At 45.8% G+C, this 20,929-nt stretch overlaps 3 protein-coding genes across 3 annotated transcripts; 2 read left to right on the top strand and 1 right to left on the bottom strand.

The window, feature by feature from the left end:
- Positions 1-5,025: 5,025 nt before the first annotated feature.
- Positions 5,026-7,889, top strand: H6S33_012260 (uncharacterized protein; the record flags this gene model as incomplete). Its single annotated transcript, XM_044843770.1, has 4 exons — positions 5,026-5,310; positions 5,398-5,607; positions 5,662-6,448; positions 6,529-7,889. 4 exons carry the CDS (start codon positions 5,026-5,028, stop codon positions 7,887-7,889), a joined length of 2,643 nt encoding a protein of 880 aa, XP_044694909.1.
- A 5,125-nt stretch (positions 7,890-13,014) lies between these two features.
- On the top strand, positions 13,015-15,322 carry H6S33_012259 (uncharacterized protein; the record flags this gene model as incomplete). Its single annotated transcript, XM_044843759.1, has 8 exons — positions 13,015-13,183; positions 13,267-13,297; positions 13,359-13,620; positions 13,690-13,816; positions 13,893-14,125; positions 14,201-14,414; positions 14,479-15,233; positions 15,293-15,322. The coding sequence occupies 8 exons, from the start codon at positions 13,015-13,017 to the stop codon at positions 15,320-15,322; spliced, it is 1,821 nt and encodes a 606-aa protein (XP_044694908.1).
- A 1,597-nt stretch (positions 15,323-16,919) lies between these two features.
- Positions 16,920-19,050, bottom strand: H6S33_012258 (uncharacterized protein; the record flags this gene model as incomplete). Its single annotated transcript, XM_044843748.1, has 5 exons — positions 16,920-17,779; positions 17,845-18,035; positions 18,097-18,141; positions 18,199-18,395; positions 18,463-19,050. The coding sequence occupies 5 exons, from the start codon at positions 19,048-19,050 to the stop codon at positions 16,920-16,922; spliced, it is 1,881 nt and encodes a 626-aa protein (XP_044694907.1).
- Positions 19,051-20,929: the final 1,879 nt, after the last annotated feature.

Here is a 20,929-nt window from a genome sequence, read left to right as displayed (position 1 = left end):
ATACGATCTCTCATCCGACTCCGACCTCACCTCGATCCCATCAAACTCGGACTCCGCTATAATATAAACAGCGGTACGCTGCAAGGCCTGCAAACACCACAACCATTACAACCAAATTGTTCCTCTCTGTTTTTCCTATATCCTGAGAGAAAATTGTGTAGCTGATACGAAAGTATAAGGCCCGAGGAACGGGACGACTGAATTTCTAAGTTTGCATTTCTGCGGAGGGAATGTCAGGATTTCTTTTCAGTTATTGCTTCATGTTTATATCTTCCTGTTGTTTACTTTCTTTTGGCGGTTAGGTTGGGGAGGGGTGTTGTTCACGCCATAGCCTAAGCTCCATGCGATATTCTTGTACCCAGAAATAAATGAAACACTGATATAAAAAAAAGAAGGAAAAAAAAAGCCCCTCACCTCTATCTCCCTTCCTATTTTTTGTAGTTCTATCTATCTTCTCTCTTGTGTGCTCTCTACTTTAGTGTGTCCTAATCCTTCTTTACCCTCTCCTGCCGTCTTCATCTTTTTCTTTTCATTGTATAGGGCATCCTGACGGAGACTCGCAACACCCTCACCATATATCAGGTGAGGAGAGCCCCGGTCGCACTTTGGGAGGAATTAATTCCCGCGGCCGAGCGACACGAATTCTTTGATGATTCCCACCCCTTCGTCTTGTTTGGTCATTTTCAACTTTCAGGTTATTCAATCATGACCATCGTAGGACCTCCAGCCTGTTTATCATGCTCTAAAATTATTCGGTATTATTTAAACTCGGGACGTCGTTTCCAACAACTCTATGTACATGTATGCGGTTTGAATGGAAATGAATGTCGAGTGCTTTCAGTAAAGAGTCGTTTCGGGCGTTGACTTCCCAGAGTGTCTCCATAAACCATGCGAACGGTGGTAAATGTTAATTTCTGTGGCTTTAGCTCTATGTTCCGGTATAAGCTCATCAGTTAGAGGCCAATAGGATGTGCGCAAGGCGCGGCTTACCTCCACGGTACTACCTACCTAGATCTAGATGTCGATCAATGGAGAGATCTATTAAATGTGGGCGCACACTCTTGGCAATAGTGGATTAGGGTTGAGGCTCATCCTATCACATACCATGGCAACCTCAATCGAACATGAGTGTATTCACATACATGTATCCAGTGAAGGTTGAGGTGATGAGAGATAGACCGATCTTCATCTGGCCTGGCCATACATCATTCTATCGTATCAAGACTCAGCGCGGTGGTCATGATAAGCTTTCCTGCCAAGCGCCAGGGCCAGGGCCAGCCCGGTCAGGGCTCTTCCCCGCTTGTGTTAGTTTGACGGCCGCTTGAGCTTAGCGCGGCGGAATACTCTATATAATGTTACATACAAGCATTCTTTGCGGGGTCTCCCATAGGACTTTGAAACACAAGGGTGTAAACACAAGGGCGTGCACACACTAGAAGAGGGCGAATTGGTAGCTCTTCGGTGCCTTGAACGATTTTGAGCGAGCTTCACCTACGCTAGGATTCTATGAACATTTCAAGATATTATAGTTTATTATATTATTATATATACCGGCACCTCCCTCGTTTTGCTACCTTGAGACGTTCTTGCTGCAAAAGTCTGGGCTACCCACAACGACCCTTCCCGACATGCGCGCATGAAACCAGAAATTGTCAGTGGCTAGACAAAGCGAGAGATGGTGGCTGAGCAGAGAATTGATGAAAAACAACCACCACCGACACTGGTGGCGCTTGCGAGCGCCGTAGCGACCGGGATTCCGTTCCCGATCAAATGCGGGGGGACATTTGTCTGTAGAAAGAATTAAACAGATTCACAGAGTTCTTGGATGAGGTCTAGATGTTTTCGGCACTGCGGATGCACGGAATGCCGCCATACGTACGTAACTTTGCAAGACCATAGCCAGCGTGAGTTTAGCTGCCATTCTCAAAAAGGATCGCGGGGAAGGATCGTTGCGGCGATATTCAGTCCGATAAGAGCGCCCGTATTCAGCTCGCCAGCATCTGCCCATTCGGCTCAGCCTTGCCGTTGAACAATCCGGAACCGCATGATAAGTGACTCCCGCTGCACAAATACTGAAAAACGTACTTAGGCTATAACCCGGGGGAAGATGTATCGGCATTGCCCGACACATTTGTGAGGAAATTTCTAGACAACACCTTCACCTTCGGCCACAAGCAATGCACGTAAGCACTGCCTCTTGGAGTACACTCCTGTGGTAGGGGATATTTAGGTAAAGACGGTAATCGCAGCCTCGGCAAGGGCCAATTGAATGTTCTCATAGCAGATCACTCTCCGCGGTTGGTAGTGGGCGAAGAGCAGCCATCCATGATGAGAAATCAGGTACTCCATCACAGGCGATGGATTGAACAATAAATTGTCCAGCCACGGATTGGTATCTTCGTGGCGTTTTATCCGTCTGAAACCTCAAGACCTGAGAGAAGGATTTCAGCGAGCTAGCGTGCAGGGATAAGCCGCGAGTAAGGCGAGTGAGGGTGTGGATGAGAGAGGAGTTTTGTGAGGGATCGAGAATGAATTGTGACGGCGAAAGGAATGTATTCTCTCCAAGGCTCCCATAATGGTATCAATTCTCGAGACATCTGCGATAAGGGAATCTCACCGCCTTAGCCAATTGTTCGGAGACTACCGTTGGATGCACACGAATGGCTGGGTATTCCATGGCTCGCTTCATGGCCTCCAGTTGCTCTTGACATAAAGGTAGAGTATGGATTGTGTGGACGGGATAGGCAAGAGTCACTGCTCGCTGCTTGCATGAGCTCGAGACGAGGCATTGTGTTACAAGTGCGAAGGATGGGGCGATAGCTTTCCTATGGCGGTTGGATCATCTGTGGACCTTGACATTGTCCTCACAGAACCTTAACTTCGCCCACTACAACGTGATAGGCGTAGTAAATACTATAACATGAAACGAACGCTGGTTGCTAGCTTCCACCAGTCCATGTACATGTGTAGGTACACACAGCTTGTCCATACAAAGTATTACATACATGTACCTACTGTCCCAGGCGATCTACAATCCTCCAAGTGTAAGATGTACATAGTATGTATGTACGTCTTACATGGCTTTCCAAAGTTTTTCAAAAAGTCCTCGTCTATGATGACGTCTATACAAAGTGTATTATTCCTACCGAGGTGGCCCAGAGCTAGCGCTATGGGCAACAAGAGTCCATATGAGTGCATATCTGCCCTATTCGCTCACAACCGGGGGAGGATTCCGTCGGATGCGACTTAATTGTCTGGGGAATTCCATTACGTCGAGGGGGGATTATCTAAAGTGAAGGCTATGCGAGAAAAGAGAGAGCCGGTTTCTTAGTTTACATGATCATGACTGTAGGGTATATATATAACTATGTACACCCGCAGGAAAAAAGAGAGGAAACAATAAGTAGCGTGACAATAAGTGCGTCTAATTTGACATCCCCACAGCTGTAATACAGCCTCATGAGTATTCCCTAGCCATGTCTTTTGACAAGTCCGGAAAGTGAAGAGAGGCTACTCTTAATGAAAACATAAAAGTTATTGAAGCCTAAGCTAGGGAAGAGTGGGAAAGGCTAGATCGGGAAAATGTATATAAAATCATTGACAGCATACCAAAGAGAATTGCAGCAGTAGTAAAGAACAAGGGAAGTCATAAAAAGTGGTAAATATAGTTCAGAGGCCGTAGTATCTATTCTGTATCTCATTGTGTAGTCATATTACTTCTATTCGTTTCCATTTTCACTTTTTCGTTAGGGTTCTGATTGGTTGCACTCGTTGTTTCCTCACTTTTTTCCTGCGGGTGTACATGAATTCACCGCCCTTTTCTGGATGCATATATGAAATCTTGCCACACTGCCCTGAGACCTGATGAGGATGAAAAAGAAAGAATAAGGTGGAAAAGAAAACCTCGATGAGGGGCATCTCGAACTTATTGTTATCGCCGAAGAGTAGGCAGGTAGGTACAGTCGCAACTCGATATACCGGAACTCAATGCGCCGGATCCCTTGCTGTATGTACATCCTCTGAGAATATTATTTTTCCTACTGCAAAATCAATTTGCTATCCCGGATTTTCCGCTATCCCGTACGAAATCCTTAGAATCTTGGCAATCCGGTATATCGAGTTCTGACTGTAGTCCATCATCTATCTACCTTACATTGGGGGTAGGGGAGGGGGCAGGGTGCAAGGGCTCTCAAACGGCCGGCGCACTGGTTCTTTGAGGGGGCTTGTGGATAAATACGGTTGTGTAACGGTCGAGGCGAGTTTTAAGTGGCCAACGCTTCCGTGGTCGGCATGGCATATGTGTTATGCATATTACTGCATATACCCCACTCAAGAGCAGAGTATATCCTCAGCCTTGCTGCTGGTTCCAATCGAACTTGCTCAGTTACCGAGCAATGGAAGACTCAGCTAGTCCATCTCATATGTGCTCGTTCTGAAATCAAGAATAGAGTACGTACCCAGACTTTGAAAATCACTGGATATACGCGTACATTACAGCAAATCACATCAAGAAAATTTGGCACGCCAGGCAGTCTCGATCTATGTACCTTTTTTTTTCTTTTCCTTTTTCTCTCAGGGAGGTTCTGCCGGACCAGAAAGCAGCGATTGGGTTTAGGAGATTGCCTCCTGCCCCCGCCCCACTCCCCCCCTCACGGGGGCCCCCCCTCTTCCTCATTTCATCAATCAGACGTCTATCTGCGTGGCCTTTGGTGTCCAATGGACCTCAGGTAACAATCAATGCCGACATGCACCGCACATCTATGCCTACATGTATGTACGCTTCGTCCCAGAGAGCGTCATCGTTTAATTCCGTGGTGTTCGGCTATGCTCTGTGGACTCGATTAATCACCCGCGGAGAGATATTTCAAAGAGAGATGATATGAAGTGTAGAATTAAAGCCTCCTCCTCCTCCTCCTCCTCCTCCTCCTCCTCTTCCTCCTCCCTCTCTATTAAACGACATGCATTTTCTTTTTCACGGAGAAACTACTGTAAACTATATGAAGTAATTATAAGCACCACCCAGAAATGTCGTCCAAACTCAACGCCTTCAATTCACACAAACTGTGTACTTTGTTCAGCGACGACGGTAAATCCTACATACACACAATCCCCAGCTCAACATCGCCAGGGGGGTTGAGGATAGAAACATGGTGTAGGGTCAAGGATGTTGGTGAAGGCGCAAACGGCAAGGTCCATAAGGAATCCTGTCGCGAGAACGGAACAGTCAGAGCGGTAAAGGTTATGAAGAAGGCGACAAATTCCGAGGCCGCATTCATTAGGGAGCTATCAACTTTGGTGAGAATGAGCTCGGTGAGAGATATTCTCCCTCTGTTGGATCGGTTAGAAGTCTTCAGCGATGAGATATTAACGGAATGGAAAACTTAATATGATACACAGCACCCAGATCACTTTGTTCAGCTCTTTGGGTGGTTCGAAGACGAGGCCAACTACTATATCGCTATGGAATACATGGAATGCGGAGACCTCCATTCCATGATCACTCATGGCTTGACTATAGATCAGATCAAGGCTGCTTCGAGACAGCTACTTTTAGGGTTAGACATCATGCACAACCTCGGATTCTGTCACCGAGATCTAAAACCAAAGGTGAGAGTGCTCTACAGGCCACGCAAGCTGTACCGTTTCTAAGGGGAGAGGTAGAATATTCTCATTGCGAAATGGTTTCCTTTGACCTTAAAGATCGCAGACTTCGGGACAACAAAGATAGCAGGGGCAGGGACGCCTCTCACGACGTTCACGGGCACTCCTGACTATCTTGCTCCAGAGATCCTGTATTCCATGAACATTGATTCTGATACCTATGAGTACACAAAACTCGTCGATATATGGTCACTTGGATGCGTAGTGTACACAATGGCGACCAAGCACGCACCATTCCCGGGGAATCAAGGGCTAACACAATATACTTCGGGGCAATCGCCGTTCCCAGACAAGGGATTGGAGGCTGGGATGAGAAGATTCATAATGAGCCTCATGCGGCCACTCCCGCAGGATAGGCCCACGGCCACTGAGGCATTGACGGACCCGTGGCTTCATCCAGGTGCGGATACATGGCCATGGCCTATAGGGGGAGGCCCACAATCTGGAGATACTTGGATTCACCTGGATGCTACAAGACCCACGTATCAGAATGAAAAGGTCATTGAGGCTCCTCCTCACCTCCAGCCAAACGCCGCTACAATAAGGTCCCAGATTTATCGCCCTCGTTGGATCGTCCCAACAAAGCCGGATATGAGAGCGCTATCTCTGCAAGGTCAAATAGAGGTAATAAAACCTCTGAAACATCAACGCATCGGGCGTGACGAAAAGTCATTACAACTTGGAATCGGCAGGTCTGAGCCAGAACTAGCCCTAGTTGCGTCAGATATAAAAGGAAAACCCTTGTCAGGAGGAAAGATCAAACCGAGTCCGCATGAACAAATAAAACGTAGGAGCTCACGTATCGCCTATAAGCACTCTCTTGTCGTTATATTCAGATACTGACACTTGCCTTGGGATTTTCTTTAGTGAGATCGAGAGGGGACGCTCTTATAGAGGGTGCAGCAAACGGACGCAGCAACATTGTCCAATCCATGCTCGAGAGAGGTGCAGATATATCTCACAAGGACAGAAATGGAGACACAGCATTACATCGGGCCATTCAGAACGGCCATAAAGACATCGCTCTCTTCCTTCTTCACCGCGGCGCAGATAAGATGGCGAAGGGGTTTGGGGGGGCAACTCCTTTTATCCTTGCGGCTCGATGTGGGTTCTTGGAGTTGGTCAAGTTACTGCTAAATGATGCAAGTGACCTTTTAGCGACGGATAGTAATGGGTTTACAGCGTTGCACGTAGCATCCCAGAACAAACGTCGGGATGTGGTATCTTTTATTCTCGGGCTTAATGCGGAAGACCAGCTGGAAGTCTCAACCGACCGAGACAAAATATCAACAGGCGTTCCGGTCATCTCACGCTGGGCGCAAGTAGTACATGTAGTACTAGAGATGCGTGTAGGTCCTTATGGATTCACAGCCCTGCACTCAGCCGCTTCCACCGGGGATTACAAGACAGTGCAGCTACTGTTGAAGGGTGGTGCGGATGTTAGTTCGAGAGCTGGCGATAATTCTACCCCATTAACAGTGTCCGCTACCGATGGTCATTACAGGATAGTGGAGCTATTGTTGGACCAGGGTGCGGATATCTCAGAGAGGGGCCACCACGAGTACACAGCGCTACACCTGGCGGCAGAGGTGGGACACACTAATGTGGTGGCATTGTTACTGGAGAGGGGAGCAGATATCACCGCGAAAGAAGACAGAGGGTATACACCACTGCAACGGGCTGCTGCGAGTGGGTTCGACACCATTGTTGAGAAATTGATCAGTCGGGTCGATATGGGGAATTCAACAAAAGCTGTCACCCCCGCCAGGGTCCATAGCTCACCGCCGGCCACCGAGTGGGCTAAGAAGGAGGATCCCAGTATCCCGACTGCTGGGAGAAACACTTACACTATGATCGAAGTGGTCAAGAGGTCCATCATGAAACGGTCAGAGATCCAGCAAAGTCATCAATCCATAACAATCACTCGTCAGACAGACCAGCATGCATCTAGAATTGAGCTACGAGGATCACTTGGTGGGAAGATAAATGGCAGCAAAACCGCGGCAGGGGTCGCGGGTAAACCAGTAAACGAAAGCAAACTCCTCGAGCGAGTCGAAAATTCCACCACCCATGAGGAGCTCCTTTCCGGTACGAAGCAGATATCGGGGGAGCCGGAGACACACTTGCAGAAGATACAAATGTCGAAAGCGAACGCAAAATCTAAAAGACAGCAGGGCACTAGGAAACGTGTGGGAAAGATACTGAAGCGGTCGTGTGTGGTATCATAGTCTAATATTCTCTATAGTTCACTCTCTTTCACTTTGTCACTTGGCGTAGTGGTAATCTCAAGCGTTTTTACGAAAGTTCATGTTAAATATATTCTTTACATACCTTACCGTCGAAACGGGTAAAATAATAAGGCTGATTTTGAGCTCTATGACGTAGAAAAGCCTCAAATAAGGCATATATCTCAAAAAAGCGTGTTTTGGGCAAAAGCATGATATTTGCTTAATATTACCACCAAATAAGACTCTTTTAAGACCTTTACTAGTATTAGGATTACTAAATAAATAAGCATTATGGAAATTCGTCAGGATTATCCCTTGGACGGATGAAACCTGCAAATTCGCGACTTCCCTCTTTCAGCTATCACTAGCCTTATGTGGTCATTAGAGCTGATTTTTGGTTGGCTCAATTATTGTTATCACCTGTAAAAAGAAAGACAATTGCCTTACTAAGTGCGTGCACGGTCCAGGTCGCGAATTTGCAGATTTCATCCGTCCAAGGGATAGGCATTTACGGGTGATAAGGCTGGGTTAGGGTTAGGCACTTAGCAAATATTAAACCGTGTTCTTCCATCTGTTCTTTAACACCCCACCTCTACCTCTCTATCACTTCCGTCCCCTCTACTCTCCTAGCACAACCCCCCCCCCCCCCCCAATCTCCTAATCATCAAAAACATAGGCTAATCAGCGAATCTAGCAGCAGCAGCAACAGCAGCAGCACCGAACCAAGCACTGAATCCAGCACCAAATCGAGCACCAAATAGAGCACCAAATCAAGCACCTAATCGAGCAGCTAATCAAGCACCTAGTCGAGCACCTAATCGAGCACCTAATTGAGCGAACTAGTTCAATAGGCAGGTAGGCAGGTGGGGAGGTAGGGAGGTGTGTAGGCGGGGAGATAAATAGATTGTCTTAAATCAATGTACATATTAAATTCAGTATTAATAAGGACTTCATTTCCGAAATTCACTATGGCGAATAAGTGTAAAAGTATACCTATCAGGCTATCATGCTGATCTCACGAATAAACATTATTCAGCCTTATTTTTCAAAAATACCTTAAATAAGACTGGTCAAAATCAATAAGCATTAAAATATTTTAATATTAGCAAAACCATAGTCTAACAAGGACTTTGAAAAGAGATAAGAGTTAATCGTCAAAAAAGGCAAATATCATGTTTATTTAAGCCTAAAATAAGACTTAAAAAATACCCGTTTCGACGGTAAGGTACATTTACAATCTCTCCCGCATCCTCATCGTTGATATTGAGATCAGGCTACATGTATCAACACAATCGGCTTAGTATAATTACATGTAGTATCCTGCTAAGATGATAGTATGAATTAGGTATGAATAATTCTGCGCTTGTTTTGAAGGCTCCCGCATCGAGAGAGCACAAAGCAGCCATTATTTAAAACAAAAGCATACTTCATCTATGAGCTTACTCTAATCGAGCAAGTCAAATGTGTATTATAGCCAAGGGATTCTCGTTGCCCAGGCTACATGTACACACGGCTGGATCCTCCTGAGACAGAATGTATCAATAAGGCGGGGGAGGACATGTTGGCCGTAGAGTTTATGGCATGTGTGTATGTATGACCGGTTTTTTTTTTGGGGGGGGAGTCATTAAAGAGAAAAGTTCATTCTACACCGTTGACGTGACTGAGACCGAGCAAGCGACAATCCAATTGATAGGGTGGTAGTTTGCGGATCACTGGCTAGTGATAGGCACATTACAGGACAAGACCAGACCAAACCATAGTCCCATCTCGCCTTGTAACGTTCGAATCCATGTTTTGTAATTCCCAATACATATGGGTTAGTCCTCCCAAAGTCTCAAGACTTTGTGATCACAGGTCTTTCTCAGCTAAAACGACTCAATAGTGAGAGGATCCGGATGATTGAGGATTGGGAGCTTTAATGAGGGTTAGGGTTATTAATTTAGGGATTGCGCAGAAATGAAATAAAGATAACCCCTCCCTAAAAAGAAAGTTCCAGAATTTTGTAAAATGGCCTCGAGACCTTACATATTCAACTTTACAAGATCTCGCCCGGCCTTGCTTCTCATGCCCATCACTATCACTGGCGTTACTTTCGAGTGATATTTGGTGTAGATTTGCAGCCGATGAATCTACAAGCGCTGTTTCAAAGGTTGCCGTATCTAAGATATTCCGGAATATCTATGGCAATTCCTCACATAATTCGCAAAGTGCAGGGACTAATAAATTGGAGTGTGCCATGCATGGCATTCAGGCATCCATTATTGGCATTTGTATATCTAAAAGTCACACCCTCTGTTCTTTTAAACAATCGGCCCTCGGTGTTTAGATTATAACAAAAACAATTACTCTTCAACGACTAGGTTTTACGACGGGATCCCAGAAGAAACATCACATATATGTCCAATTAGATGTGGTTCGTCAAGGGGGTTGCGGGGTGTTCTTAATGATCTTGAGGTTTGATATATATACACTTTATATAACTGGAGTGTCTTGAAAGGCACATTTCCGTACAGTGTTACTGCTATTTTAGACATATCTGAAACCTTCCCCATTATTCTCATAGGCTTCTTGATCTGTGTTTTATCGATCAAAAGTCAAGTGAGCGTGGCCAGGCTGGGTAACAAATAATATGCGGACAATACAGAACTAGCTTGTTCATGTTTCCGCGGCCGCATAGTCGCTTGATCATACCATTATAGCCCTAACCCTAACGCCTGTCTTACGTGTGTCAAAATACAACAACGGTGGCCGAATAGAATGTGTTCCCTTCCCTCGACAAAAGGTCTTCAAACACCCTTCATGAGCCTGTCTAAGCAACCCATGGCCGTCTCTCTGCTCCGACTTAGACATTTTCCGGCTTTGATCATAAAGGGAACAACTTGCCCACTTACACAACCAGATGCACACAGATCAATCTTTTAAAGAAATAATGGTCGCAGATATGAACTCCAAAAAGGTTTATACCCCTACCAGAACACCCCCGGGCATTTACTCCTTTACAATTGAGTGTTCCATGCCCCGTTAGTGCGAGCAGCTGGATGTCAGGTTGCATCATACAATATCACTCGCTCTTTTGAATCCAGGTGACTACGTGATGCGGTATTAAGCAAGAGTTAACGCGTTTACAGGAGATCAATACTCATACCGCGGCGCTTTAAAGCTCATTTAAGCCCGGATTGGTCACTCATCTCTACGAAAAATCGAACTTCTTACCGATAATTAAAGAATCTCAGGGTTCACAATTAATCACTAAAACGCGAAATGGTGTGTATATATGGACTCGCCAGAATTGCACCAAGACCCTCTTTGACTTATAGAATTAGCGTCATTTCTATAACCCTCTTGGGTAAAAATACCTAACCGACACGCATATATAATCTCTGATTGGCAGAATCTAAAACTGGGCGCAACTTCCCTTAGTCTTGTACCGCCTTCCATGTAAAAAAATAGTGCCAACAAGCTTCAACAATTAATCAGCTAAGTTAAGGCTGTGTTATTCTTTGATTAAGAAGCTTATAAAGGGAGAAGTGTTAAGGATTCAAAGGATAGCCAATATTGCCTTGTTACCCTTTGCCTTGCCAGCTTCAGGTTCAAAACCACGTGAAAGGAAGGTTTCTAGTATGCAATGTTATTAACATTAGCCCCACGGCCTGGAAAACGCTCCAACACCTAAAAAGCTCACGAGATTGATTTCTTCCCTCTCAGATAAAAGATCTTGTTAATTATGTGGCTGACTATGATTATGGAGAGACCTTATCATTATTAAAGCTTGGCTTGCCAGTATTATTCCCGGTGGAAGGCGCCATCTTAGTGACATCAGATTATATCAGGCTTAGCAATGGTCCATCCGGATCGAAGATGTCCAAGGACCTGGCCCGACCCGCTGAAGCAAAGTGAGGACCTAACCAAAGATCTTTTGCCCGGCTTTACCCGGGTCAGTTATACAGGACCGAAGTACGCAAAATACTGTCATATAGCAGAAACTTTATAGAGATTGTTGATAAATGGTGGTTCAGGCTCATAAAATATCAGTCAAACACCAAATTCCAATCATATATAAAGTAAAAAAGACATTTGCAACCGGTGGGGATCGCCCGGGTCAAATATCTCATTGGACCCGGCCCAAGCAATTGCCAAATTCGAAGGACCTGACCAAGTGGACCTGTACTATCACGACCCGGGTCGGCCCAAGTAGGGGAGGACCCATTGCGAACCCTGGAATATATGTAGAAAGTTATCATGAAAAAAAACAAAGATAGTAGTATTGCAGTTTTGATGTACCAGGCGAGGTATAAACCGTACCGTCTGGTAATCTTCATCAATTAATAAATTAATCAATGAACCAGTAGTCTCAGTTGAGCCCGAGTGATATTCTATGGAGGAAGGAATCTCTCGTGTTTGGTACCTTCAGTACCTTACACACTGGACTAGGGATCGCTTAGAAGACTGGATCCGGCAGTCCTGCACCTACGCCCTCCTACCATCCAATTAACGGAAGCAATAAAGTTGCCTGAATCAGCGAATGGAAAATAATTTATGACCTCAATATATCAGTCTCTGTTCTCTATTCTTATCTTGTTACGTTATAATAAAAAGTCCAGTGAATGGGTAGCGACTGCGAATGGGACAGAACAGATCGCGACAACCGTCCTTGCTATTGAACGGTATCATCACAAGCATTACCGCTATTTGAATTGGGTAGAGGACTCGGTTTTCACCTGGATTTCTACAGTATTCTATTAAGTCAAGCATCGGAATATATGATAAGGTCTCGAGACATTTTAACTTAGCCTGAACGTTCCCACAGGGATCAGGGCTCTTGGGGTGTCAGCCCTAACTGAAAGCATGCATATTAATCATTCGCCTGATCTCGCTAAGACAAGGCGCGCAGGGAAGCGAGATTTCATCTGGATCCACTTGCCTACGAATGATAATAAGAGGCGGAGGACCACCCCAGCACCTGTAAGGATAGAAGTGTTGATAACCTGGTTGGTGCGGTTCATGCAGGAGCTGGCATGTAGTTCATATATGTGGAGCTACACGCGACAAGTGAAGCCGGGGTGTATAAAAAGGATGCCATTTTCCGAATAAAGGGGTTCATCACCTCGAACTCTCTAAGGGACCGATGATGCTGTGGAGTCATATCTCTCTTCTATCCATTGCCGTAACTACGGCTTCTGCGTACTTACTGATTGAGCGCCGCGAGGATCTTCTCGATCAATATGATTATGTCATTATCGGCGGCGGACTATCGGGGCTGGTGGTTGCAAATCGACTGACGGAGGACCTAGCCAGTAAGTTTCAGCTGTGTTCCCATTCATTATAAACCTTCTCTAGCTTAATTCGGTTTCTGAACAAGTATTAATCGATTGTGTAGCGACGGTTCTTGTTATTGAAGCTGGTGAACTGTAAGTAGATTAAAAAGTACATATATAGAAATTCTGAATTGGAGTTAACGATTAAATGCAGAGACAAGCATGAAGACAGCATCTATGTCCCCGGGGATGTCGGTGCTACTCTTGGCACCTCTTACGACTGGCAGGTACCAACTGTCCCGCAGGATGTTCTCGTAAATGGTAATATCACCATACCACTCGGTAAGGTCGTTGGCGGGAGTAGCGCCTTGAACGGGATGTTATTCCATCGCGGGTCGCCGGCGGATTATGATCTGTGGGAGGCACTGGGAAACGAGGGGTGGGGATGGGAAGGATTGCTGCCATACTTCATCAAGGTTCGTGAGCTCTTCTTTTAGCGGTATGCTTTGGAAAATGCGTGCTAATTCTATCATGTATAAATATAGAGCGAGACATTCACACCGCCATCTGATGAGCTTGTGAGTGAATTTGGGATTACCTATGATGAGTCGGTACATGGTTATAATGGCTTAGTACATGCGAGTTATCCGCCATTCATATACAACCAAACCAGTAAGTCGAACCCACCATAAATATAACGTCATGGGGTTAAGTGTAAACTGTACTGACATCCCTCGCCCACGCATAGAAAATTTTATACAGGCCATGAACCAGCTTGGAGTCCAGACCTCCAACGATCAAGCTTCTAGTGCAGTCGGTGTATTCTATCTCCCGAACTCGCTGAATCCAATGACGATGACACGATCATTCACTCGACCTGACGACCACGACGTGGCAGTAGAGCGCGCGAATTATCATTTACTGGCTGGAAACCAGGTAACAAAGATTTTAACAGAGGATGCAGCAGCTTATGGTGTTGAGGTTCGCCATTCCGCCCTCCCTGTTCTTGCGCGCGGGGATCAACTTATTCACTAATATTTTCTTTTGATGGTGCAGTATTCCGCTGGTAGCAATCAGCCACGGTACACTGTGAATGCCACGGTCGAGGTAGTCGTTGCTGCCGGCGCAGTCCATACTCCACAGCTACTACAACTTTCGGGAATTGGTCCAAGAACACTGCTCGAAGAACTAGGCGTTCAGGTGGTATCAGAGCTCCCGGGGGTGGGGAGTAATTTTCAAGATCATCCGTCCCTTGTTGTGCCATATAGCTGTAAGTCAGGAATTCTTTCATGGTAGTTTTCTGTCGAGCATCGCGGTGTACTAAGCCCTAGAAGTCACAAATCTTGCCTTCAGCCCTCAGAACCTCACTTCAAACGCCACTCTAGCTGCTTACTATCGTGAGCTCTACAATAGGAGCAAGATGGGCCCGTACACCGTCTCTGCCGGGAATGCACTCGCGTTTATCTCCACTAACTCCTTCACCAATAAAACATCAGAGCTTGTGGCCGAGGGCCGCAACCAGAATGAGACGTATCTCAGCCCAGGCGTTGAGTCAAGCGTGACTGCAGGTTATAAGAAGCAACGCGATTTGTTGCTTGACATATGGGAGTCTAGTGACGCCGCAACAATCGAATGCAGCGTTGGTTCTGCTGGTCCACTTGTTATATCGCTTTCGCATGCTTTATCCCGCGGTGATATCCGTGCATCATCTCTGGATCCGTTCTCGCCGCCCAGTGTCGACTGGCGGGCTTTTGAGAACCCCTTGGATATGCAGCTGATGATTGACGCCTTCCGCGCTGGCAGGCGGTTGATGCAAACGCCGGCAATGACAGAACTGGGGGCAATCGAGACCACAACCGGGAACCTGACAACTGATGAGCAGATCGCGGACTACTTGAAAAAGACCATGTCACCAAGTTTCTCCCATGTGTGCTGCACGAGCCCAATGATGCCAAAGGAAATGGGGGGAGTTGTAGACGAGGAGTTAAGAGTATTTGGCGTGTCAGGGTTGAGAGTTATAGATGCGGGAGTGGTGCCGGTTGTTCCGGCAGCACATTTGCAAGCCACTATCTACGCGGTGGCGGAGAAGGTACGTTGGGCGGCAGTTCTTTCCATAGCGAGATCAGTACTAATTCTGTCATTCTTTAGGCGGCGGATTTGATCAAGTCAAGTAAATAAGGAGCGGTTAATTTCTAGATATTGAACATCCGATATATAGTACTTAGAGCACGCAAAGTACAGTAAGTTTGAAGGAAGGAATACTTCGGCGGATCTCGGGGTGTGTTGATGTATGTATACTGCTCGAACGTTCTAGTAAAGGTCGTAGTTTTGAGGGGTATAAATTTATTTTCTGGCTCATATCATACGGTTCTAAAATGTTTAAATACTGAAAATAGTTTTTGAAATCACTAAACGTATCGTAGTGAAGCATAGATGAGTATTTTTTGTAACTCGAATAGAACGTTTTAACTACAAGTAGCCGCGATCCGTTAAACTAGATAGATCATTTGACCGTCGGTCGATGTGAAACCTCAAGATCTCATTAGCTGATCTCGAGCGATGCGACGCACCACACCACCTCGGTAGCTACACGACCTTTGCCATCCTAGCACACGATATACTTGCTTCTATTAACGTCTTGGGATGTAATGGACTGTGGAGGTATGATAGCTTTATCTATATTCACAACTTGGCATGAGACACGATTAGAAATTTGGTTCCAATAGGCAAATAATTAATTGTTTAACTCAGAACGAAAAAAGAGGAATCTCGATTAATCAATAGGGCTTCCATTCGCTAACTACTAGTACAGGAGAGACCTAGAGGGCCAACGTGCATAAGTAGGGATAAAAAGGTCCATCTTTAGCGGCCGAGAAACCCCTTTCTTACACGCTAGTAACTATGTCTGATATAGCAAATGTGGGTTATCGTCCGGACTATATATAATCAGGTTTCTAGAGTGTTCGGCAGACCCTACCTCATGGATTCATAGAGAGTTCAGTACTGCGAACCTTGGTCCATATGGACATAGTGCATGTACAATGTGGTTTGGTTTAACACATGAGCGACGGGCACCGGTGGGTTCTGGGCGGACTACCGCATAGTAGGAGAAATTTAGGGACTTGAGATATTCAATAGAAAGACTCGAAAAACGAGCATCACCGCTATTCGTGTTCGCGGATATAAATGGGATAGACAATTCGTAAACAAGAAACAGACCCAATTGATCTGGGTGAGTCATTTCTGGGAATGGGCTGCGCGGACCGATCGCGACCGATACATACAACACAACAATCGAGGGAGATAGTAACCCTAACCCTCACAGCGGAGTGATAGTGTGTGATCAACTCGTTACCTGTAGGCCGGTTATGACAATATCAAAGTAAGAGATAAGAAAAAAGTAAATTAAAATGGTAACTTTCAGACTTGGCGAACTCGTCCTATTACGTCGTAATTTAGTGTCTTTCATCCCTCCCCAGCTTCTTGACCTCCAACCATCGCTTGAGATCTTCTCTTCATCCTCGCTATCTTAATTACACCTCTAGTATGTGATATAAATCTTACTCTATCTAAAGTTTTCCGCATGTAGATATCTTACAAGCACTTACGTTGTAAACCCCTTTTTCTTAATCAGACTTATGATTTTCGTTCTCATTGACTGGCATGCGTTCGTATTCAAATGAGTGATCTCTTAAAAGATTCGTTCATTCAATGATTCCCGGAGGATATCTGCTCTACATACTCATGAAAGTGAGAAAATCACATAGATTAATTATCAAATATCCGCTTTGCGTGTTCCCAGAAACACCTGCCACCCGGCCGTCCCCTGTGGGTATGTGTCATATTCCGCTCCTGCAGTAGGCTCGTGATCATCCCCTCCCCAGTTCTCAAGTAATTTCCAAATGAGACATGCAATATAATCTTTCTCCTCAGGCGTGCTCTTCCCCCACTGCGCCAGTAACATCTGATGAACCGCCCTGAACGAGCTGTTCAAGGACGCCACTATCCAGCCGTGGTAAATACTGGTTAACTCGCCAGCAAATATCAGTCTGCCATCTGCAGTAAGCCTTTGGATTTTGGGAAATAGAGTAGCGAATTGGCCGGGGCCAAATAACTCAAAGGCTCCTCCGGTGCGAGGATCACGATTCCAGTCATGCACGTGGTAGCAGTCCATAGCATCTCGCAGGTCGGACTCCGTCTTGTTGTGCATGATTGGGAGATCTGCGATCACAAGAGACACAATTTCCTCATCGCAATAGGTACCAAGACACGCGGCATCTTGGGCCCAATTGTAGCAGGCCAGGAGAACCCCTTCGTGACCACGCGGAGTATTGAGCACATATGATGGATAGACAATAACTCGAGTTGGGCGATGTGTCTTTCCGAGTCCACCTCTTATGATTCCATTATCATCGGCCCACCAGTGGTACTTGAATTTAATACCGACCTTCACCGAGTTGTCGCAGCGTAGGACGCGAATCGCCTCACGATGGCTGTATTTCAGTTGTGCCTCACGGAGATCCATTATCTGAAGCGCAGGAGTGGTACATGTTGTGATGAGATAGGAGTAGGTCTTGGTAACCTGCACCTTGGCTCCGGTTGAAGTATCATCGACAGTGACAGCCAAGATGACGGCTTGCAATCAGGGTCTAGGCCATCTGCTTTGATTGCTGTCACGCGGTGGTTGACAAGGATCTTACTGGAATCGAGCTTCCTTAGCATTCGGTGGGTGAGAACGCTCGTTCCTCCGTTGAGGCACCACCATATATTCTTCTCGGGGTCTACCTTAGGGCCACAACGGTCATAGCTACTAGCCGGGTGTAATGGATAGTCAAATTCGAGGGAGTGGAGAAGAAGGGCGACAAATGAAGAGTCGTACTGGTTGGTAGCCCTGGTAAAAGGACAATCTCTTTACCTTTAAAAAATGTGTCTAGGGTCGTAGGTCATCTTACGCATCCATAGTTTCGCACCAATTGGCGACGTAGTAAATATCTCTCCTAATAACAATCATTTAGCCACTGACATAAAAGAAAACGGATAGGCCATTAACGTACGGTTTGTACTTTTCAGACGAGAGCTTGTCAGCCATATATGACCGCACGGTTGCGCATTGTGCATCTTGCCTCATGAGATCGATCCAGGTCTGCTCGAAATTTGTCGCAAAACCATCCTTCCAGTCATCAACTATTTCCTTGAGAATATTCTCGTAGCCCTTTTTGACAAAGCTAATCTCGGGTGTTAGTTGTTTCACCTGAAAGAGTTCTTAAATATAAGCTATGTTACCTGTCTGGGACTAATCTATCGTTCGAAACACTCACACGAAAAGGATCAACGTCTGTTTCGTCGACGTTCTCTCCAGGTCCTTGAGCAACCACCAACCTGTCGTTGTAATACAGAGGGTTTTGTGGCCCTGCAAAGTAGTAGGGAATTAGAGCCTCCTGTGCTGGATTCGCTGACTGGTCCCTTTCGATTCCTAGCTCCTTAAACAGCTTCCAGATCCTTTTCATAATAGCGATATCGGGAAAGCGCATGGCACCAACGTCATAGTAATCCCCCTCCTTCTTGGGGTCAGAGAAGTAATGGGTCCAGACTCTTCCTCCGCAGTCCTTTGAGCCTTCAAGGACTTCGTAGGATATACCGAGATCCTCGAGGATCATTGCTGTATAAAGACCAGCCATTCCGCCCCCAACAACCCCGACATTGAAGTCGACGGGTTTAAGCCCTGCCTTGGGAGGGGCTCTAAGCTTTTCTGGAGTCAAGTCCTCGTATCCAGGAGCCGGATGACCTAAGGAAGGAACAGAAACGAAAGATCCGAGTTTCCCACGAGAGACTTTAATATCCTCTTCAATGACACGTTTGGCGATACGAGCTCTGAGGCCTGCGGCGCCGCCAGTGTTGTAACTCATTTTGAAATAAGCTCAGGTGTAAAATACGTGGGATATAACCGGAGGATTGGGAATTGGATATATGCTTGATGGCTCTTGTGTATTGCAGCCGAGTTGAGTCGTGAGAGGTGGCTTAAATATGTCCGAATCGCCAGTATATACTGACCTGATGTATAGCACACCTGTTCCGAAGGCTACCGGATAAAGGGCTTCAAGTTACACAATTTACCATATGGATACCACACATAAACTCTGGATCTCTGGATCAATTCTGGGAGGGGGGTGGGGTCAACATTGACGGGTCAAGGGGTAAGGCAACATTACAAGTGTCATGTCAGCAATAGGGCGTTTCCATCTGAATTGTGGAATCAACTCCACAGAAATCGGCGATTGAGGGTCCATGACGATTCTAGATTTCTGCTTTCAGCTCCTACTGCACCAAGTTGAATGTGTGGTCGCGCCTCAAATACAGTGGGGTAAACGTCGGCACAGAGGCAATAAAGTGCTAGGTAGTTGGCTGATCAACTTGGAAGGTTGCCCTATGTGGGGATTGCTCGAAGAGTGAGAAGCATGCTTCATAAATGAATATGAATATACTCTCTTTCTATTTCATTCTCAAATTGGTGGAACAATCACCTATCGGAATTAATGTTTCCAGTCTTTGAAAAGGTTATAGTAAATTACGTAGATATATATATCTATCTGGAAATCCATAGCTCGACTAAGGTACAATGTAATACTAGCTTGTCAGGGATTGATGGGAGGGGTTAGTTAAAGGTGTAGACTAGCCGTGCATATCAGCTCGTTGGAGGAGTACAAATATTCAAATAGAGGCTTCTCAAAGTCACAGGGAAACCCGTGCAGCTAGAGCCGCGCCTGCTTCCGTAGCTGACATGTCACTTTAATTCTCATGAATAGTGAACGCTAAATATTCCGTCCTCGAGTATTCTTCGGCCTGCACATGCGCGATGCTCCGTTTGTCGATGACATGCTCGAGTCGTGGCTGGAGGAGTTTCTTTTTCACTTTGAAAATGAAAGACAGGGATCAGCTCAAAGCCTCTAATGTGCTAATGTGATAGTAACTTGAAGCTCTATTCGCAGGTGTGGAGGTGAAATTACTCCCGACGCCACCCGCGGTAAGTGCTACTAATATAATTGATCCATCAGCTCATGATGATGTTTATAGCTTGCCATGAATTTTCTTGGTGCTGTTTGAAATGCGCAGTCGCAGTAGCCATTCTGTTTCCAATAACAAGAAGAAGGCTGCGCGCTAATAACGCTGAAACAAGAACTACTTGTACCTACATGCTGGTAAACACACATACACATGATTTAAATTCCGCACTTGTGCCCCGAGAGATAAAAGCGCATGCATGTTAATTGGATGCCTGTGTGGATCATGTGCCTCGCATGTATGAATCTCGTTTCGATCGTCAGTGCAGCAAAACATCCCTGCCCTGCCGGCACTAAGCGCAAGCTGGGTAAGACCTTTGGGATTTTACAGCTCATTCTTAGGTTTACTGGTTACGTGTATCCGTATCCTATGTGCGTAGATGTTCTGCCATTCGTGCTTTGGATCCATCCGGATATTCTCCTATTTCTGAGTCCGCACGCATAGCCTTCCTTTCACATTGAGAGACGACTCCAGGGAGGTGGAGGATCAATCAACAAAAGTATGATCTTCAACACAAAATCGCAGAAGCTGAGGTTTTTTTAGTTGTTGTTGCTGATGCTGAATCGGTTATTGATGTGCAGATGCCGAGATCCTTGCTGCAGCTGCTTGAAATACATAGTTTTATAATTCAGAGACCGCATACTTCACTCCGCATCCGCCACCGTCGGCTAGTACACCGCCCCTCCCCCCACAAGCAAGTAGCCTTTATTAAACGAGCGACTTGTT

The sequence above is a fragment of the Morchella sextelata genome (assembly GCF_020137385.1).
Source record: "Morchella sextelata strain SCLS chromosome Unknown scls_8, whole genome shotgun sequence".
NCBI lineage: Eukaryota > Fungi > Ascomycota > Pezizomycetes > Pezizales > Morchellaceae > Morchella > Morchella sextelata.
Note: the sequence above shows the minus strand (reverse complement) of the source record. Positions and strands in the feature narration are given on the sequence as shown.